This window comes from Urocitellus parryii, chromosome 10 (genome assembly GCF_045843805.1).
Source record: "Urocitellus parryii isolate mUroPar1 chromosome 10, mUroPar1.hap1, whole genome shotgun sequence".
NCBI classification, from domain to species: domain Eukaryota; kingdom Metazoa; phylum Chordata; class Mammalia; order Rodentia; family Sciuridae; genus Urocitellus; species Urocitellus parryii.
This window is the reverse complement of record NC_135540.1, coordinates 6507183-6528703: the sequence shown is the minus strand read 5'-3', so window position 1 is coordinate 6528703 and position 21521 is coordinate 6507183. Positions and strand designations below refer to the sequence as shown.

General features: G+C 36.4%; 1 protein-coding gene across 1 annotated transcript in view; it reads right to left on the bottom strand.

Moving 5' to 3' along the window:
- Positions 1-1642: 1642 nt before the first annotated feature.
- The window catches only part of Intu (inturned planar cell polarity protein), a 91532-nt gene continuing 71653 nt past the window's right edge, over positions 1643-21521 (bottom strand). The window contains exons 10-16 of the mRNA XM_026390918.2: positions 18368-18430; positions 17405-17626; positions 16053-16535; positions 14660-14757; positions 6200-6389; positions 3695-3852; positions 1643-1961 (exon numbers count right to left, since the gene is read on the bottom strand). Coding sequence (XP_026246703.2) covers positions 1850-1961; positions 3695-3852; positions 6200-6389; positions 14660-14757; positions 16053-16535; positions 17405-17626; positions 18368-18430 — 1326 coding nt within the window. The 3' untranslated portion in view covers positions 1643-1849. The remainder of the gene's footprint in view (positions 1962-3694; positions 3853-6199; positions 6390-14659; positions 14758-16052; positions 16536-17404; positions 17627-18367; positions 18431-21521) is intronic.

Sequence of the window (21521 nt, the reverse complement as noted above, 5' to 3'; positions counted from 1 at the left end):
AAAAAAGACCAGCAGTCTGCTTTGCCTTTTTATTTCAGTTATTGAGTGATGCCTCATGATTGTTTGATACTAAGAAAGCATCAACAGACCAGAATTTCATTAAATGAAAGAAAGTTCCTTGTGTTAAAATATCAAGTCTTGGTGCAGTCTGTCAAAAACCTGAGGTGATTGATGGCTCTACTTATTAATAATTACCAGTATTAGAAACAGCTGATAGTTGGGGAGGACACATACAGAAACTTAAGCCATGTAATGACTATATTTAAATAAAGTGCCTTAATACACACATATGCACACAAACAGTCCTACAACAGAGTTTAAAAGTCTACCATGCAGCTCAGTATTGTGATCCTAAGGGGAAGACATTTAAAGCTATTTTTTACATTATTTCAAGAATTAAGATTTCTTACCTTGATTTGAATGTCAAAATCAAGGTCCCCAAGTACCTAATGAGATAAATATGCAGGGATTTGCATCTTAAATACTCAGATCAAAGTCTTTTAGACTGATGACAGATAACAGTATTTTTTTCTAAGATCAGTGACTTAAATGGTGCACCCACAATGTTCTGTAATTAGTTCCAAGCTGAAGTTCTCATGTTTGAGGCAGGTGATATGCAGAAATTGATTTTATATGGGCTGGTACAGCTCTTCCAACACTTAAGTCTTGAAGAAAAACAACCCAGTATTGTTAAGTTTTGGGGGCATCTGAGGTGGATGAAGGACCTACTTGGTACATGGTAATTACAAATGCAGTATTTGTCGTGTTCTTCCTTTCTTTCCCTTAACCTACCAAATTCTCATGCCAAAGAAAATTCTTATCCAATTAGTTTTCTTTTTCTTCTCTATGGAAGGTCAAATAAACTCTTATTCATCCAAGTGTTCCCCATCTGGAAAACCCAATATTTAATGATCCTTATTTGTAAGACAAATGTGAGCATTTTACAAAAGAAGTCACCATAGGATTTCTTCAGCTATTCTTTTCAGTATTTTTAACATAATTTGGTTTTAAAAACAATTTACAGATAACTGTCTTGAATTTCATAAACTATATAAAATATGTATATGTATATTTGAATGTCCTTAAAAATAAAAATGAATGTTTATAGGTAAATAATTTAAAAAATATATCTGAGTCAAAATAGACTAAGATTGTTATCTAAAAGAGTAAAGAAAATTAAATAAGTAAAAACTAAGTTTGATTTTCATCTTTCCCTTCTCCTCTGCAGTGAGGTATCCACTCAAATACTAGTGAAGAGCACTTGACCTATAAAGAAATCAGTGTTTGGACATTACAAATTTAGGTACTTACCAAAGGCAAGGGCAAGGGGAGGTAGCACATTTTACATAAAACCTCAGAATAGGTCATTGCATTTATACATGAAACCTCTGACCTCAGAGGTGCAAAAACTTGCATGAGGTCGCCGCCCTAATTAATTACAGAACCTGGTCACCTCCTCCTAAGTTCATGATTCTTTGACCAAATATACTAGTTTTGAGAAAAATAAACAACAAATTGGGTGTTTTCCCAAATAAACATTTTCTATATTAACTTTATATGAAACAATTTACATTATTTCAAACTACTCAATAAATTAATATTATATACCAAAAATAGCAATAAGTTAACACTCCCTTCTATATATTTCAATCAACTATCTTCTCCAATGTCTCACAATACTACAAAAAGCTTGATGCATCGAGTCCAACAGCATTTCATCTCAATAACAATATTATGTTCAATGTTGAACAGTGAAAATGAACTAAACATTTTCTCTTGTGTATTGATTTCAGCAATTTTAACACTGTTCCGCATGTCACTCACGTTGCTATTAATCATAAAAACACAACTACAAGGTTAATCCAAAGAATAATTTAAAAGCCATTTCAATGGCAATTTCTGTGACTGAGTCATGAAAGCAGACATAAAGTTCCTGAGGTTTTGGATGAAGAAAGAGTCTCCTGCAGAAGAAAAGAACACATTCATTTCAGAAATGAAAATGACAAAAAATAAATTCAATTCCTTTTATTTTTTGTATGTTTTTGAAAGAACTAGTAGTAAGTGCAAAAACCACTAATCTAAACCACAGACTATAGAGAGTTCATTTCTAAATAAATAACATGTGCCTTAGGTTAATTATTTTTATGGTTAAGAGTGTAAAAATCCTATTTTATCAATACATAAATATTATCATACCCTTCAATTTTAAAATATTAAACCTAGTCATTATTATTACTACAATATATAGCACTGGCATCAATAAAGTGCAGAAGTTATCTAAACATTTTATTGCCACTTTCTAAAGTTTATTCTTTTTTTTTTAAAGACAGAGTCAGAGAAGAGAGAATTTTTTTAATATTTATTTTTCAGTTTTTCGGTGGACACAACATTTTTATTTTATTTTTATGTGGTGCTGAGGATCAAACCCAGCAACCCGAGCATGCCAGGCGAGCGAGTTACTATTTGAGCCACATCCCCAGCCCCTAAAGTTTATTCTTAAAACATGAACTATATGATGGTTCTTTTTGCAGACAGTATTGAATTGGAATTAACATTAAAATTTTGGTTTTCTTCAAGAGTTCATGTATTAATATATTTAAACAATATTAACACATGTAAATCAATCAATTTAAATTGAGAGCTAGTTCTGTTTGATTTCCTTAGGATTTTTCCTTTATGTAGACCTGCATCATCCTAATTCAGCCCCTTTAATTCTTTCTGTTCCCATGCTGTGGACATAGATAGGGAACCACTGGTCTTCTCATCAGTAGCCTCTCCTGAGTTCACACCATACAACAGGCTGCTCCTGTTGTTCTTCTAATAGCACAGCTCTGACCATACACTATGGTCAGAACGCAGAACTAACTTTATGCTGATGTTCTCAAGGCTGATGATTACACATCACAATCACAGGGGAGCTTATACACTAAAAACAGATTCCTCCTTCCATGAATTCAGTAGGTCGTGATGGGCCTCAGGCAACTCCGATTCTAACAAGTGACTCAGGTGATTCTAAATCCCAAGGACCAGAATATGGAAATGATACAGTTTGCAAACTGTTTATCATATAGCTTAGTACTACATGGCAGGTATCCAGTAGCCTCAATCCTACCGATGCCCTTTCCTCAACAACTCTTTTCTCCAACTTAACCTTCAATATGTCCATCAAAAATTCAGTTCCTTAGACAAGAAGCAAACAAGAAACAATAAAAGGGTCAGACAGTGAATAATGGGTAGCTAGCTACTTTAACGGAGAACCTCTGAGGAGATAACCTGCTGATCCTGGTCTGAATATCAAGGAGCCAGATAGGCAAGGGTCAGGGATAGAACATCCCCAGTAGAAAAAATAGCAGGAACAAGATTTGACAGGTGCTAGTGGGTAGAACATGTAAAAAAAGGAGTAGAAGAGGAAATGAAAGGAAAGAAAAGAAGGAAGTCAGGAAGGAAGGACAGAAATTGGAGAATAATAGTGGATTATTACCTGATTTGCAAGGCAACAAAAAAGAATTTTTAAGTAGAGAAAGTCTTTAGAGGGATTTAAAGGAGATTCTTAGCAAATAAAACTTTAAAATGTTAAAATATTATAGCTAGATTGATTTTTATGCCTATGTTTTAAAACACTGATCTGCTGTACTACTTGTCTTTCACTTTTCTAACATTTTATTTTACTTTCAAATAGCTTTTTCCTACTTACCCTACTACCCAGTAGGCCATAACTGGTGGTGTTTTTTTCTGATCAGTCCAATTTTCAGGTGAGCATTCAAATAACACACCATATTCCTTCACAGGGTTAAGAGAGGACAACGAATTTGTAGAATCAGCACGATCTCCACCATTCAGTGCCTTATTTTTCTGTAAATCATGGATATTGTTGGTATTAACTGGTATTAATAATGTTACTTTAAAATGTTTTCACCTCCAGATTCAAAATGGCTGATCCTAAGTGCATGCAATGCCTTTCTTCCCTTTGCCTTCGGTTTCCACTCTTCCTTCACACTTAGCTCAATACTACTTCCGAAAGGAGACTTCACAGGTAAAGTGCCCCTGGTGATCCCAGGGAACACTCTGTTCACAGCCCCGGTTGTTTAGTATTTATATTATATTGCATTAGCAGTTTGTAGGTCTGTTTTCCCATATAGAAGATAGACGGTAAAGACGGTAAACTTTTTTCCAAAGGCAGAGACAATGTATTCATTTCTATATATTTAAAAAGAATCAGTGCTTGTACATAATGTAGGAGCTTACTGAATGTATATTAAGTGGATAAGATTTTGTAATAAACCTAAACACATACATTTAAAACAATATTTTCTCTTCCTTTGAAGCATAATCTCTAAATTTCCCATTTGTGAAAGCATCAGCAAAACAATTATTCATTTGGTACATATAAACTTTTTATAAGGCTCAGGATAAAATAGGCGATTCTTGATTCTTCTCTCATAACTTCTAATCCAACAATAAATCACTTTGGTTCATCCTCCAAAACATCAAGAATCCTGAAGTTGTGATCGTTTCTCACTTTTCGAATTTTAATAGTCTTCTAACTGGCCCTGCCTCCATCCTTGCTACCCTACAACCAGATTTCCAAGAGTCCCAGGGGTTCTTTAAACACCTGGGTATCCTGTCCTTCCTCTGCTGAAACTATGTAACAATGTTCCATCTGTTTCAGAAAAAGCCCGGAAGTCCATGTCATAGTCTTAGGCCCTGCTGCATTGGTAATCTCATTCCTTTCCACTCTTGGCCTGATCAGGAGGCTATGAGCTCCCCCAGCCCCTCCAACTCTGTAGCTTTGCATTTGGCTCCAGACGCCATGCGGCCACCCCAGCACTCCTTCCTGCCTCTGTTGAAATGCTACTTGACATCATCAGCCAGGCCTTTTAAAATAGTAACACATCTCTTATCTCTACACATTTTATTATTCCTTGTGGCACTTAAAATACCCCATATATTATTTACTAATTTCTTCATCTTCTCCATCAGAAACTAGGCTTCAGGGAAGAGAGTTTGTTTTGTTCCCACTTTAACCAAGGCACCTAGTCTGGTGCAGAGTAGTATCTCACCATTTTAAATGACACCAGGAGGGCTGGGGACATAGCTCAGTTGGTAGAGTGCTTGCCTTGCATGCACAAAGCCCTGGGTTCAATCCCCAGCACCACCAAAAAAAAAAAAAAAAAATCCTTAAATGATACCAGGAAGACTAATTTATATTACTAAATATTATCAAATAAGTTAATGTAATATTTTTGTTCAGAATCTAACCAGTTATGCTAAATAGGAAAGGAGGAGCATAAGAACCTACAGTACATGGGGTATTGTAAGCATAACATTTTTGCAGAATAAAAATTTCTGAGAACTCAAAGAAATCCCATAAGATACAGAATCTCATTGCTGAATGAGCCCACCCTGTATAGCTGAGGAAATGCAAACAGCTGAGGCTCACTCCAGGATTCCTTATTCCCAGCCTAATGTTCTAGTTTTAAATTTAAGTTCTGCACAAACCTGGCACCCTCACTTACATCTTGCTGTATACATTATAGCCATCTTCAGAGAAGTCTTTTGGCTGTATGATGTTCGATCAGTCACAAGTAAACTTTTGTATGATTATCCTTTTCAAGTAATTAACATGTAACTGATATTTTAAACAATCTAGCTGGTATTTTAATTACATACTGCACTGGTGCTTATCTAGCAGGAACAATATTATATGAAACTTCATCCTGGGTTAAAAAGCAAGCAAGTAATCAATGAACAAAGTGCTAAAACACCTGCAATAGTATTTTGTCCATAGCTATATCTTAATCCATTATGCTCCATATTGTTGGTTGAACAGTCACAGAATTATTAGAATTATTTTAGGAATCAATTGGTAGATATCATTGACTTAATGGCTGAGTCACAGATATCAAATATGGGAGGTTAATTTATATTACAAACTACTATATTCTACTTTGCTATAGAAAACATGGGTCCACTGTTTACCTAAAATACTAATATAGGACATTTAACTCTACTATAAAACAACATTTTGAGATTAACTAGAGTGAGTATAATCCTGAAATTGGTTGGCTGATTGTTAAAAACAAAACAAAACAAAACAAAACAAAAAAACCTTGAATGCATTGTTGGACATACTGATTACAGAGTGTGTGGAGATTGGGAATGATATTGGCAAAAAACTATATTTATAAACCTATTTTACCTCTTCCATCAAAGTCTGTTGGAAAATTGCACGAATGGAAAGACAACACTGATGGAAATTCTTTATTAGCTGTGAATGGATAGAGCCACTGAGCTGTGCCACCTCTTCATGGGTAGGAGTAATGAAGATTCCTTGCACTGTTTCTAAGGCAACATAGTGGAAAAGTGTATTCTCAGGACCAGATGTCAATCTCAAAAAAGAAAAGGGTCGGGGAAGGGAAGATAGGGAGAAAAGAGAAAAGAAAAAAGAAATTCAAGTAAATTTAAAAGTATTATTTCATTCTGAATTCTGTAGACTTTGTACAATTAGTAGTGCAATTCGGAAAGGAAATCTAATTTTAATCCCCTCTTCATCCTTAATTAAACAGGCTTGGATTATTATTAATTTCCTTGATAGAGGCAAACACTACCTATTATGCAAGAATAAACAAACACCAGTACATTTCCAAGTAACTTAATCATCCCTTTGCTAAACACTCCAATTGGCCAAGCCCTCTTTTTCCATGGTTGGTAATGAATAACTCAGATGATGTCTGGTCTAGATATCTACAAACCATGAACAAGGTGAACCACACATAAAAATACCTTCCATAAAACTAAACGGGTCTTTAAATTAGTCTTCTGCCATGATAATAAAAGTAATGATTCTGAACTGATATAAAATTATTACCAAAGTGCAAGCTAGATTAATCTATAATACTGTGGCAATAGCTGGTACTTTTATGCCACTTCTCAGTACACTCAGTACACTCTTGCTCTATGTGATCTTAATATTTTCATTTTCATTTTCTTCCCCGATTTTTCCTTCCCTATTTAATCTTAGATAGGTTAGCAGAATCTATAAATATTGCTTATTTCTGCCAATAGTAAGAAAAGCTAAAGAAAAACAATAATAGCAACAACAAAATAATAATAGCTATCAAATACTGACTATCCTCTATGTACCTGCAAAACTTTTTGAAGCACTTTTATTTTAATTTTCATAATGACCCTGCAGGATCTTAAATATTACCGTCCTTACTTTAATCATGAGGAAACCATGGTCAGTGAGCTTGGATTAACTTGAATGAAGTTGCATAGCCAAGTGTCAGGGCTTAGCCGACTTTGAAGCTTTGCTCTCCTATACCTTATTTTTTATTCTCCACTGCTAACTCTTGACTGGCAGTCTTTATATGGTGGGCAACTCCCTCCTACATCTCAAATACTCAAGCTGACCATTCCAAGACTTTTGTGATAAAGGCTGTCTATACTAAAAAATTTACCTTTGTTTGATTGTTCTCCAGCTCTTAAGTACAGAGGCAGGGAAAAGGCATATTTTAGAACCTAGGCCACATGCTAGTTAAGTTCCTGTTATATTTTTAATTAATTAGGTAGCATGACCTCTTGTCTCCTAAACCAGGGATTAGGAAACAGACCTATTGGGAGGGAGGGAATCCTGTGTGCATTGTTCTCCCGTTTCTCAGCAGGGTGGTTGGCTCATTAATAACTACCCTGTAAGGGCAGTTCTTACACCACGTCCATGACCTGCCCATATGTGAGGTAGGACAGAATTCTTAAAGGAGATGGAAGCAGTTGTGAGCCTGCAGACTGATTCTTCTTATGGAGCATTCCATGTACAGAGTGGTGATACCTTCACCTTCCAAGGAATAAAATCTTAAATAGTCATGATGAAAATAAGTATAGTGACTAAAAAAGGAAAATAATTTAAAACATATTGCTGAGAGCCACAGCCGAGTCTGTATGGCCACTGGCATTTTGCCAACAGTATTGATTGACAGGCAAGGCGTTAATATCCGCCTCTGCCGCTACTTTTGAGTTCTAGCGCTAATTTTGAGTTCTCGCGCTATTTTTAGTTCTCACGGGGATTCCCCGGGAGTTCCCATTGGTTGGCGAAGTGCAGGAGGAGGGTTTTCCCGGAGAGATATTTCCGGCGGGGGGTTCCTGGAGGAGCCTCGTGGCTTTCGGGAGGATTCCCCAGGAGTGTGTGTGAGGTTTTTTCTTGCAGTAGAAAAAATAAAATTTGTTCCTGCTTCAGTGGCTCGTGATTTGTGCCCAGCCAGACTGCGGCATTTGGTGGCCCGTACGGGGATGTCTGAAGCTTGGGGGTAAGTGAATTTGCTCGCTCCTGAAGGAGAGCAAAAAAAATGGGTGACCATTTCAAAAAACAATGTGTTCTTGTTGTGATTTATTTTGTTTTTATTTCAAGTTGCCTGTTCCTAGAACTTTCTCAGGCAAACTGGGGAAAATGGTTGACTCAAGGTTTGAATTTGTTCGCCTCTGAGGAAGACAAATTGTTAGAGAAAGGAGGCACCCCAGTAAGACCAAGAACAGCTAGGGCATATGTTGATACAATACAAAAATGTAGCCCATGGCTTTTTACAGACGAGTTATTAAGTCTATCAATGGGACCATCATGGTATCCTGTAGAAGGATTTTTCTTCAACAAGAAAGAGATGGCTAGTTCTGTTTACTACATTTGTCTAAGATCTTGGTTTTTACAGACATCTGATTAATTACCAAGCTAAAGTGTTAAAATATCAACCACTAAATATAAAATCAAGTACTCTTTACTTATTAAGTTCCATAAGGTAATATATTTAAACATTATGTGTGTTTTCATAAATTGGTAAATGGGAAAAAAAAGGTTTAATATTGCTTTGGTCTGTGTCTTTGCTAAAACAATACTAAGAGTTAAAATTCTATCATGTGTAATTTATATACAGAGAGTATAAGAAGTTTCAGTTGGGTTTCAATTACAGTATAATAGTACCTTAGAAAACATGAAAATATTTCATCTTATTAAAGTGGAGTAATTTGTCTAAATCAGAAATTTTATAAGGGTTGTTTTAGAATGTGAATTTATAAAAAGGGTTAATGGTTAAAAAAGAGATAAAAAGATTCAAGATGTGGAAATATATTTTAATATAAAAGGTTAAAGGAAAAAGAAATGTTTCTAGATGAGATAATCTCTGTGTGGTAAAGTAAAAAGTTGTAAAATGCCATTTAAAAAGATTTTGAGGAAACTAGACTTACTTTAAAAGCTTAAGAAAGGAAGAAAGAAGAAAAAAGGTATTTGTACATGGCAGATTGAGACAAAGCTTCTTAATGGAGTAAAAAAAAGAGCCTTTGGTTGAAGGGCAGCCATGTAAACTAACATTTAGCGATTTAAACAGAATATAAGCCTCATTTAAAAGAGTAAAGCTGTAGGTGGTGAAAAAGTACATTTAAAAGTACAGTATACATGATAAATGAAAGGCTTTAAAAGGTTAAATTGAAGGTGGTCGAGATACCTTCTTGGCGGAAAAAAAGATTGCTTTGCTCATCAAACTATTAAAACGTACTTATTAAAGCAAAAAGAGGGAATTGGAAAGGGGTATATATCCCCCAAAGATAAACTTAAAATAACCCTTTTTACTCTAAACTTTCTAAATTTGGATTCATCAGGACTTAGTGCTGCGGAAAGACATATGTATCCGAAAAATGTACATAAACCTAAGGTACTTTGGAAAGATATTCTAACAGGACAATGGAAAGGTCCCGACCCAGTTATTGTCTGGAGTCGGGGTTCCGTTTGTGTGTTCCCACAGGGAGAACAGCAGCCGATTTGGATTCCAGAGAGGTTAACCAAAACAATTTCTACAGAAAAAGATGATGATTTGACTGAAATCCATAACAGCTGATATCCAGAGCTCCAGCTTGGCTATTCTTACATCTGCGACAGTGATTAACCACGGTGCCTTTTTTCAATATCTATTTTATTATTGCATTTTTCCCACATCATAAAGTTCTATTTTATTTTTTGAGCTCATACAAACCTAGGTTAATGTTTTTCTGATCAGTTTTGTTTTTTGACTGTGTTTTATTTTTTGACTGTGGAGTTTTTAAACATTGCAATGGAGATTTTACCTAGGTAAAGCTACAAGGCCTTTATTATTGTCTTATATGTTGTATGTTATGTGCGCACACTTCTGTTTTGTGTTGTATGTCTGTATGTGTGTATGTCCATATATCTTATATGAGGAGCGCTCATGAATAAATGGATCCGAATTTTTTTTATTCACGTGATTTTAATGGTTTAATTTAGATTGGGTAAACAGCTGTTGAAAATTGTTTTAATATGTGAACAAATAAGGAGGTTAACAGATCTGTTTGTTTGCTTTCACCTTTCCTTCTCATTATATTTAATAATTCTGTTCAGGATAATGTAAATTGTTCAAAAAATTATTTTCTTAATGCCTGTTGGAATGTTACATAATTTTTTTCCTAGCATCATTGCCAGAATTCCTATCTTCATCCCAGTGCCGGTGAAGACAAAGATAAAACCAAACTACAGCTTCTTCGGTAGCTATCAACAAACTGTATAAACTGATGCATCAGTGGATAATAACTCAACAAGTAATGCTCAATCAAGGAGTAGATTTACTTTGGGAAGAAATGGACATATTGACAGATTCCTCTACTTTGAACTGCTTGCAGAACTTGCCTGGACTATGTATCACTTGTATGCATTGTGAACTATCTGTTGGTGCAGCGAATTGTGGTAATGCTGGCATCTTTGCTGATGGTGTCACCGGTGGTACAATTTTTCAAAGGAGCCCTCAATTGGCTTGGTGTCATGGCATTTTTCATCCTCCTCCCTTCTACTAGTGATGGTCTAAAATTTGGGGGCCAACAGAGGTGAGGCAAAGAACCTCACCCCCCCATTGGCACCAAGGACAAATTTGGGGGCCAACAGAGGTGAGGCAAAGAACCTCACCCCCCCACTGGTGCAAAGGCCTATCCACAAGTATGGCTGTATGCTGGACCGGTAGTCAGTGACGGGTATGATCCGATTGCAGTGGTACCAACCTAAGACAGGAGGCTGACGCCTAGAGGTCAGTTCATCCGATGACGGGTAAGGACCATATGTTGAATTGGACTACCTAACAGGCACGGTCCCTAAGCCACATTACTTGTTGTTTAATTAAACAGAAGGGGGGAGATGCTGAGAGCCACAGCCGAGTCTGTATGGCCACTGGCATTTTGCCAACAGTATTGATTGACAGGCAAGGCGTTAATATCCGCCTCTGCCGCTAATTTTGAGTTCTCGCGCTATTTTTAGTTCTCACGGGGATTCCCCGGGAGTTCCCATTGGTTGGCGAAGTGCAGGAGGAGGGTTTTCCCGGAGAGATATTTCCGGCGGGGGGTTCCTGGAGGAGCCTCGTGGCTTTCGGGAGGATTCCCCAGGAGCGTGTGTGAGGTTTTTTCTTGCAGTAGAAAAAATAAAATTTGTTCCTGCTTTAGTGGCTCGTGATTTGTGCCCAGCCAGACTGCGGCAACATATTTTAATCTAGAGGTGTCTGAATTGAAGGAAAGACACAGAAGACAAATTATTCTTAAGAAAGAACTATTAATAAGATTGGAAGGTTAGAATCAACATTTTTGTGATCTATAAATTTTCTCTCAAAAATAAATCACAACCACCACTTTGGAAAGCAGTTCAGAGATTCCTCAAAAATCTAAGGATGAAATCACCATATGACCCAGCTATCCCACTCCTTGGTATTTCCCCAAAAGATCTAAAAATCGCTACAGTGATTTTTTTACGGCATCAATGTTTATAGCAGCATAATTCATAATAGCTAAATTATGGAATCAACCCAGATGCCGTCAATAGATTAAGAAATTATGATACACACACACAAAAAAAATGGAGTTCTACTTAGCCACTAACAAGAATGAAATCATGGCATTTGCCAGTAAATGGATGGAAATAGAGAACATCATACTAAGTGAAACTAGCCAAAATCAGAAACTCAAAGGTTGAATGTTTTCTCTCATACACAAAGCTAGAGTAAAATAAAGAAAAGTGGGAGGGAAGGATAATATAAAGAACCAATCAAATACAAATTCACAGGATAACAAAAAGAACCAATCAAATACAAATTCACAGGATAACAAAAAGAACCAATCAAATACAAATTAACAGATGGGTGAAAGGAAGTCTAGTAGAGTAGAGGAAGGAGAACGGGAAAGGGGAGGAGGGAAAGGAAAAGATAGGGTCATGAACTGAAATCCATTTACATGCACATGAGTTTGTTGGGATTAACCCAACTACTATGTATAACTACATAAAGCTCTAATCATAAAGAAATAATCCACAAAAATCAAGTTTAGCTCTTGAAAGCCATAAAGTTGTTCATATATTAACCGAAAGTTTAGAAATCACCAATTACCCAATAGGAAGACAAAGATTTGTATTAAAAAGTAGATAAATTCAGATTTGGTCTTTGGAAAGGTCATTCCTGCACTAGAGAACAGATTGAGAAATTTACAGAGAGAGAATAGACGGGGGAGGGGGCTGGGGGCTGGGAGACTAAGGCAGTGACTCCAGGGAGAGAAAAAGGGACCATAAACCAGGAAGCATCAATGGGCTGAATGGATTCAAGTACTACTGAAATGCAGAACAGACAGCATTTGTTTGCTGAATGAAACATCTGGTATACATAGTATTTTTTTTTTTTAGAGAATTTTTTTTTTTAAAGAGAGAGTGAGAGAGGAGAGAGAGAGAGAGAGAGAGAGAATTTTTTTTAATATTTATTTTTTAGTTCTCGGCGGACACAACATCTTTGTTGGTATGTGGTGCTGAGGATCGAACCCGGGCCGCACGCATGCCAGGCGAGCGCGCTACCGCTTGAGCCACATCCCCAGCCCCAGTATTTTTAATATATATTTTAATTTTATATCTTTGATGTCTTTTAAAATAGTAGAACCTATGATTTACATTACATGTGAATTTGTTTAAGCTACTGATCTTGAAAGAAGAGTTTCTATTTACTAAAGATAATGCTAAAATAACACAAATATTTTTTTAAAAATATATGGAAGTAATAAAATTTCAGTAGTTCTTGTTAGATGAACACTAGGGTTTTATGAAGGTACTTTAGGGTTCCATAAAAAGTTTGTTTCAGATTTAATGGTTTAAAAGACATTTTTATAACTATTAAAAATAAACATTCAAGGGCTGGGGTTGTGGCTCAGTGGTAGAGCACTCACCCAGCACACACGGGCACCGGGTTCAATCCTCAGCACCACGTAAAAATGAAATATAGATATTATATCCACCACCTACAACTAAAAAATAAATATTTCAAAAAAATCATTCATATGTGAAGGCCTTAAATACCCAATTTTAACACATTAGATTTCTAACGAATTATTTTATGAAGACAGATCACCCTGTTTTTGCCCTAACTTTTAGGGAAAAGCATTTCCTGGAAACTCCAAGATTTGAACTTGCTAACTTGTTAAAAATGTTTCCATGATTAAGAGCTGTGCACTCGTGTGTGTGTGTGTGTGTGTGTGTGTGTGTGTGTGTGTGTGAGAGAGAGAGAGAGAGAGAGAGAGAGAGAGAATTCTATTTCTGAATGTCTAGATGCTTAAGCAAAAGTGTGCAATGGATCCCACACATGACATCATAATTATATACCAAGCAAGGCTCAGGCTGACCTGCCTGTCTATCACATAGTACCTGCCCTACAAGAAGTGAACATGTAACATTTCATTTTGCAATTACTGACACAGTTTAAGCTGCTAAACATTCCCTCTTCACTCAGTCCTTTTTATCTCAGAATTTCCTCCTCAAAATAAGTTCGAGGTTTTCTACAAAGGATGTTATAGAACAGTTCCCAGGTCCCAGCCTCTGAGAGGACACGCAGGGTGGGGGTGTGTACTCTTGGGGGTAGAGGGAGCAGAAGCAGGAATGAGCAGAGGGAGAAGCTGAAATGTGAAGCTTGGACGGACTCTCAGAGCTGTCTTGAATTTGCACAAGGACCAAACCTCTGCACTCCCTTATCTGGCAGACTTAGAAGGGGCTATTCTCTAGGGTAGGAACTTGGCCCTGAGACACTAGCAGCCACCACTCCAAGGTGTTGGCGGTGAGTGCCCAGAGCTAAGGGATAACTTGGCATCCACCAGAGTCTAAAATTAGTGAACTCAAAGGCCAAGATCAGTAGTGCATACTTGAATTTTCAGTGACTCTGGAGGCTGAGGCAGGAGGATCACAAGTTCAAGACCAGCCTCAGAAACTTAGGCCCTAAGCAACTGAGTGAGCTCAGTGGTTAAGTGCCCCTGGGTTCAATAACCAGTACAAATCAAATACAATATGAATAAATAAATAAAACTCTAATTTAAAAATAATATTAGGCATACGAAAGTGAAGTTACCTGTGAAAGAGAGATGAAGGGGGATTTTTCTGTTTTGAAATATTTGTGTTTTCCCTCTTATAATATGAATATGTTCATTTTCCTAAGTGTAATGAAACATTATAGTGCTGGGATTTGAACCCAGGGTTTGTGCATATGAGGCAAGCACTCTACCAACTGAGCTAAATCTCCAGCCCGAAATTGTATTTTCTTATTGTAAAACTTTCTCAAAGACAGAAAGCATAAGATAAAAAGTATATTAGAAGGAAGTTTCTTACTTCATTGTGTTATATATTTCCAATTCTTTTTCTGAAGGATCCTTTTTCAAATTTCCCAAATGAAATGGATTTGGAAGGGTAGACTTTTTTTTAGTGATCTGGAAAATATTTATGTAAATCAGTTTATATCTAAGAACAAAATCAAACAGCAGAAATGATTTAAAAATTAAAAATCCTTCTAAGAGAACTATTTTATATTTTGCAATGCTTCTTTTTAATATTTTTGATGCTAACTTCCACCTCTTGGCTTAGCCTTTGCAAAATAGGATCCAAGGGCTATGCCATAACTAGGCCATGCTGGTGTTCCTTCACCAGAGCCATCACCAAGCTTATGTGCATGCATACCCATCTCCCTCCCGAGGCTCTGCACTTCTCAAAGTCAGGGCTGTGTCTTACTCATTTTCATATCTCTTTTGTATAGCACAGCCCTTGGTACTTTGCAGGTATCAACATTTGTTGAATGGCTGAATCTTAAAGTTAACTGAATTTCTCTAAAGTGTCATTTATGATCTTGTTATTTTAAAATCTATCCATATTCTCTTGGACTATATTTCCTATCAATTTCATCAACTGAGATAATGGACACAAAATCAGTACTTCCTAAATACATTCCACTAACTTCTCCGACAGTACCCTGTAGTTAGGAGTGAGAAGCCTGAGTCGATGGTCATCTACGCCAGGCCACTCAGAATCTAGTATTCCACTGGCGCCAGTTCTCCCTCTTCTTCATGCCTTGACCAGCATCACCTCCACCCACCCAGATGGCAAGTTCAAACACGTTTCAAAAGAAAACAGCATCACTAGCTAAGTAGAGAGCTTTCCAGGAAGACTGTTTTGATAATAATTTGGATATTTCATGGTATTTTCATGGAAAAAAAACCCAGAAAAATAAACAACTTGAAAATTGAACATTCTCTTGGCTTTACAATCACATTGTATATCTCTATGTATAGAGACCAGATCTTTATACATACAGATAAAAAATACCTATCTATAAAAAACAGGCAAATATATACACACGTTTGAATTCTCTTTTTGTTTCTGCTGAATATTTTACAGCTATATTGTTAAATCAGCCCCTCAAATGCTCCATAGCCATGATGTGCTCTTTTATCATCACGAATAGAAAGAGATGAATATGGAAATCAAGATTCAAGAGCTCCTCTACCTGTAGGTACTGCTGGGTAGACACCCTGAACGTTGGGCAGCTCCTGTCATTACTTGATGTTCCTTCCTCTTTTTGCTTTTAAATCTTTGGTTACCCAACAATGACTAAAATAATCACTATTTCAAATGAAGACTAATTACCATTAAAAATTTTTCTTGCAATTATAAAATTAGAACTAGAGAGACAGCTTAGTTCCCAGAATGTACACACTGGATGAACACTCACCTTAAGCAAGGTTCCACTTTCTTCTGAACAATCAGAGCCCGGAAAGTCTCTCTGCTTTTGTATTGCATCCAGTGTGGTGTGGGGGCTAAGGCCAGCACCTTCTCCACCTTCACAACCATTGTCAGATCCTCCACTGCTTCGGGAGGGACTGGGCTTACGTGTCTTTAAGGAATAGTCACCAAAAAGGGTTCTTCTGCATGTTGGAGAGGCTGCTGTCCTGGAAGGACCTTGCAGCCTGCTGAGAATAGGGGAAGCTGTCAAATTCTCAGTTTTCTCACGTGTTCCAGAAAGGAACCAGTCAGCACAAGACAAACAGGGGCCTGGAGAAGACGCTAGGTGCTCATCTATGTGGGAGTCTACTCCTTCCAGCTGGTGAAGAGTTGTTCTGACCTGGTCCACATATATACAGTCAGGCCCAGGATTCCCAATAGCTTTAGATGCACAGCCTCCAGCTTCTAATAGCACACATAACATATAATGTCTCTATAAAAGAAGATTATTGACATAGGTTTGGCCACCATGAGAACAGTTACATATAATATGTATACATTTATGAATACTATAAAAGATGTTGGCATATGGCATGATTATGTGATGATTATTAAAAATTCTTCCTTCTTAAGCTATTGTCAATGCTGCTTCTTTTTTAATAAGAAGCCATATTTTTATAAAGCAGCGAGATTATCAATGCTTCTTGATTATAGTTAAAAACTATCTCACATTGTCTTTTTTTTTTTTTTCCTGTACCAGGCACTGAACCCAGAGGCACTTAACACTGAGCCACATCCCCAACTCTTTTATTGTTTGAGACAGGTTCTTGCTAAGTTGCTTAGGTCCTCACTAATGCTGCGGCTGGATTTGAACTTGCAATCCTCCTGCATTAGCCTTCCAAGCCGCTGGGATTACAGGCAAGCATCACTGCACCTGGCTTCACATTATCATATTTTGATATACTATCAATCATTTCTCTTGGTACAAAGAATTCACTAGAGCGGCTTTGAAAGAGCCCCAATGATGAGAAATTCTCTCATTTACGATTATGTATTTATTCCATTTATAATTCTACATTGTTTTTATGTCTTCTTCTATATTCCAAAACAGACCAAAGGATAAAACCCCCATAAGATAGGGAACAAAAGTATTCAGAACTGCTAAAATATTTTCCTGGATGTTATTAGTATTTCTTCATGAATATTAAAGGAATATAAACTAAAAGAAGTAAAGGCTATATAACAACTTTTTGAATTCTATGTTTAATACATACATAGTTTTAAATGGGCCTGTTTGTGTATTTATTTAGACATAAACAGATGGGGAAAACAATCTCAAGAAAGAAGTCCAGGTGAACTTACCAATCCAACAATTAGCAAAAAATATCTCCCTTCCGGTTCCTGAAAGGCTTCTGTGCTTGAGTCTGCAGAAAGCTGGAGGTGATGTTGAGGAAACACTTCTCTCCATACTATCAACTGACCAATCCTTTGTTTTGCTGCTAAAGACAGCAGGCCATAGTGGCGACAGTACGCGGCAATCTCAATAAGATCATCCTTAGGCAAATGACTGCATATCAAATAACCCTTGAATTTAACCACCAAGAGCAAAAGTCAGCTAGTGATACCAAGCAGTAATCCTATACTTCCTAGAGTTTTATAAGTGCTTCTTCAGATGACATGAAATATTTTATTATTCAATATTTTATTATATTCAAACATAGTAAAGTAAGATATAGCATAAGTAAATGTTTTTCTCCCCTGAGGTCAAGCTAGATATTAAATAACAAGGTACCCAAAAGCTAGACTTTTATCATAAAGCAAAATCACCTCTGAGGTATTAGCCTGAGTGTCAAAATTAGAAAAGAACTATATTCTGAAAATGGGAAATAGGGAAGAAGAGGTCAAGGTGGACAGAAACTTATTAAATTCATCTGATACTTAATGTGTTCTCCCTGAAAACCAAATACTTAATAAATATTATAGGATTTCCTTAAGAGATACATGGTTACTTCTGAAGTCAGAATAAAAAACACTATTGCAAAAGGACATCAAGAAAGAATTAACCTTTTTTCCTACATAATTGGTTTGAGTATTGTTTCTCCTTTACACATTTTTAAATGCTACACTATGCAATGAAACTGTAAGTATTTATTATATTTATACATGTGTAGGTACAATACTTGTTTTAAGATTTTAACCTTAAGGTACCTACATTCACAGAGAAAGAGATAGATTTAGTTTTCATGTGTAAAAGTTTGAGAAAAATTCCTTTAGATTTGTGCATGCAGGCGTTGGATATTATTAAAAATGCAAACTTCAACTTACCTTGTAAAATAGAGAAGAGCCCAAAATTGTATATAGCCGTCTCATGTCATAGTAATCCTCAGACTGAGGGGAGAAAAATCACAGTGGATTTATATTGTGGCGTGTGTGTGTGTGTGTGTGTGTGTGTGTGTGTGTGTGTTAGAGAGAGAGAGAGAGAGAGAGAGAGAGAGAGAGAGAAATAGTTCCTTAAGCAACATTTGTCATCACAGAAGTTAGATCCTTTCCTACCTAAACTTTTCATAATATCCTCTTTAGAAATCAACATTTGAGAGTATTAGGGTAAAATACAAGTATGTATTTATTTGAGAACAACCTTAGTTTTGGTTCTTATAAAATATTATTGAGCTGTGGTGCATCTGAAATCCCAGCAGCTTAGGAGGCTGAGGCAGGAGGATCAAGAGTTCAAAACCAGTCTTAGCAAAAGTGAGGCACTAAGCAACTCAGTGGGACCCTGTCTCTAAATAAAATACAAAATAGGGCTGGGGATGTGGCTTAGTAGTTGAGTGCTCCTGAGTTCAACGCCGGTACCAAATAAATAAATAAATAAATACTGATTAGGACCAGCATATAAAATTTGTTTATCCCATTTGAGATTTCTTAAAACCAATCTGTTAGGACAAAAATCTTTTATTATACATCATCTAAAATATCCAGTATTACCATACTATTTTTGGAAACACAAATTGGTACAACCAATTTGTGGGCAACTGAATTGATATGTAAAATAAAATTTAAATACACATACTCTTTGAGTGATTCCATTTCTAGAAAGTACAGAAATATTTAAATAAGAGAATCAAGACTTTTACATAAAAGTTGATAACAGAATTATTTGGAACATGGAAAAGTAAGAGATGATGTGGAATTCATTAATGGAGGAATGATTAGATTTTAAATTAGATATGTAAAGTCATAGACTATCATATAGATAGTTTAAAAATAAGGTTGATTTATATAAACAAGCACAAGAATTTTTAGAATATCTTCCTCAGCAAAGAAAGCAGAATATAATATTCACTAGATCCAATATTCATTAAATATAGCACCCCCTCTTCAACTATAAACATGTATATACGTATACACACGTTGGTTTATGCATGCAAATGTATATGTATAGAGAAAGGTCTTGTATCCCATTCCTTGGCATAAACCCAGAGGACTTAAAATCAGCATACTGTAGTGACGCGGCCACATCAATGTTTATAACAGTTCAAATCATAATAGCTAAGCTATGGAACCAACTTAGGTGCCCTTTGACAGATGAATGGATAAAGAAACTGTGGTATTTATACACAATGGAATATTCTCAGCCATAAAGAAGAATGAAATTCTGGCATTTGTTGGTAAATGGATGGAACTGGAGACTATCATGTTAAGTGAAACAAGCCAATCCCAAAACACTTAGACTGAATATTCTAATATGTGAATGCTAATTCACAATAGGTCAGCTGAGGTTGGGGTGGGGGAGTGGAGGTTCACCAGATTGCATGGGGGAAGTGGGAGGAAGGGGAATGGGTTGGGAATAGGAAAAGACAGAAGAATGAATCGGACATAACTTTCTTACGTTCATATATGAATACATGACCAGTGTAATTCCACATCATATACAACCACAAAAATGGGAAGTTATACACCATGTGTGAATGATGTGTCAAAATACAATCTACTGTCATATAAAACTAAAAAGAATTTTAAAAAAAGGTCTAGAAGAACACATTCTAAACTATCAGAGCAGTTATAGTTGGGAATGGAAATGGGGGAGAAGGATATGGGAGGACTTCTGCTTTTAATAACATCTTCACCCAATTTCTGTTTTTGACTTTTATAATTAATTATCCTTAAGAAAATGAAAAACTGGAAATAAATGAAATATGCTTCAACTGGGGAATTGTGATACATCCATACAATGGAATACTACTCGGCAACAAAAAGGACTAAACTTTATCATACATACAACATAGATGAATCTCAAACTCCTTATGCTAAGAGAAAGAGGTTAGACAAAAATTACATACTACAGATTCAACTTATGTGACATCCTGAAAAAGTAAAATCATGGGAAAAGAAAACAGACCAGTGGTTGCAAATGACAGAAGGTAGAAAGAGGATTTGACTATAAAGGGGAAGAAGAATTCACTAAGTATAAACTGAACCTTAATAAAAAATTTTTTTAAACTGAAGAACACAAATTTAAAAAATATGATACAATATTAAACAGACTTCACAAAAAGTTTAGGATAGATTCTCCCTTTTCATTTTTTATATTAAGGTAAAATTCACTGTGAACCCTTGTGTGAGTTGTAACAAATGCATACAGTTGCTTAAGTGCCACCACAATGAAGACAAGAAGAGTCCATCAATGCATCCCCCACCCCAGTGGTTTTTCTAAGTGGTATCCAGTGCCAAATATAACACAACCTATCTGTCCATTCACCTGTTGATAGACATTCAGATTATTTCTAGTTTTTGGTTATCACAAACAAAGCTGCCATGAAGAGTTATGTGTAGGCTTCTGCAATACATATTGTGGACACTGGTGACTTGAACCATGGTTTCTCATTCCCTCATGGCTGCATTTACACTGGGAGCTGCCTGTCCAAAAGTGCAGGTTCAGATGCCCCAGTTGTTATGGTAACAGTAGCCACAGCAGGCTAAGTGCAAAGGTGCAGCTCTAACAGTTGGAACCTTGGATTCAGACACCAACTCCCAGGAAGATAGAGAATTCTAGACATAACAAGATGACCTCGATGTCTTGTAAGTTTTGCTGTATCCTCCAGGCTGCCTGCTTTGCTAAAACTTCCTCACAAATAACATTCTGATGACAAACCTGTATAATAAACGTGCTGAGCTGGCTCTGGTGTTAGTCAAGCCTCACTAGGGCTCGGCTTTCCCACTATGGCCCAGCTTTTTCTCTATATGTGAGTGAGTGGCTTTTCTTCATCTCCTCCTGGCCCCTCCAGTTTCTGAAATGATGTCCTGCTGGTCCATAGCAACATATGCTTTTATTTATCTTGGGTAAACAGATGTGAATAGGATGGCTGAATCTTACGAGGTATATATTTGGATTAAAGAAAAACTTCCACACAGTTTTCCAAAGTAGTTGTACCATTTTACCTTCTCATTTTGTTATTTTTTCTTTATTGATTGTGTTTTT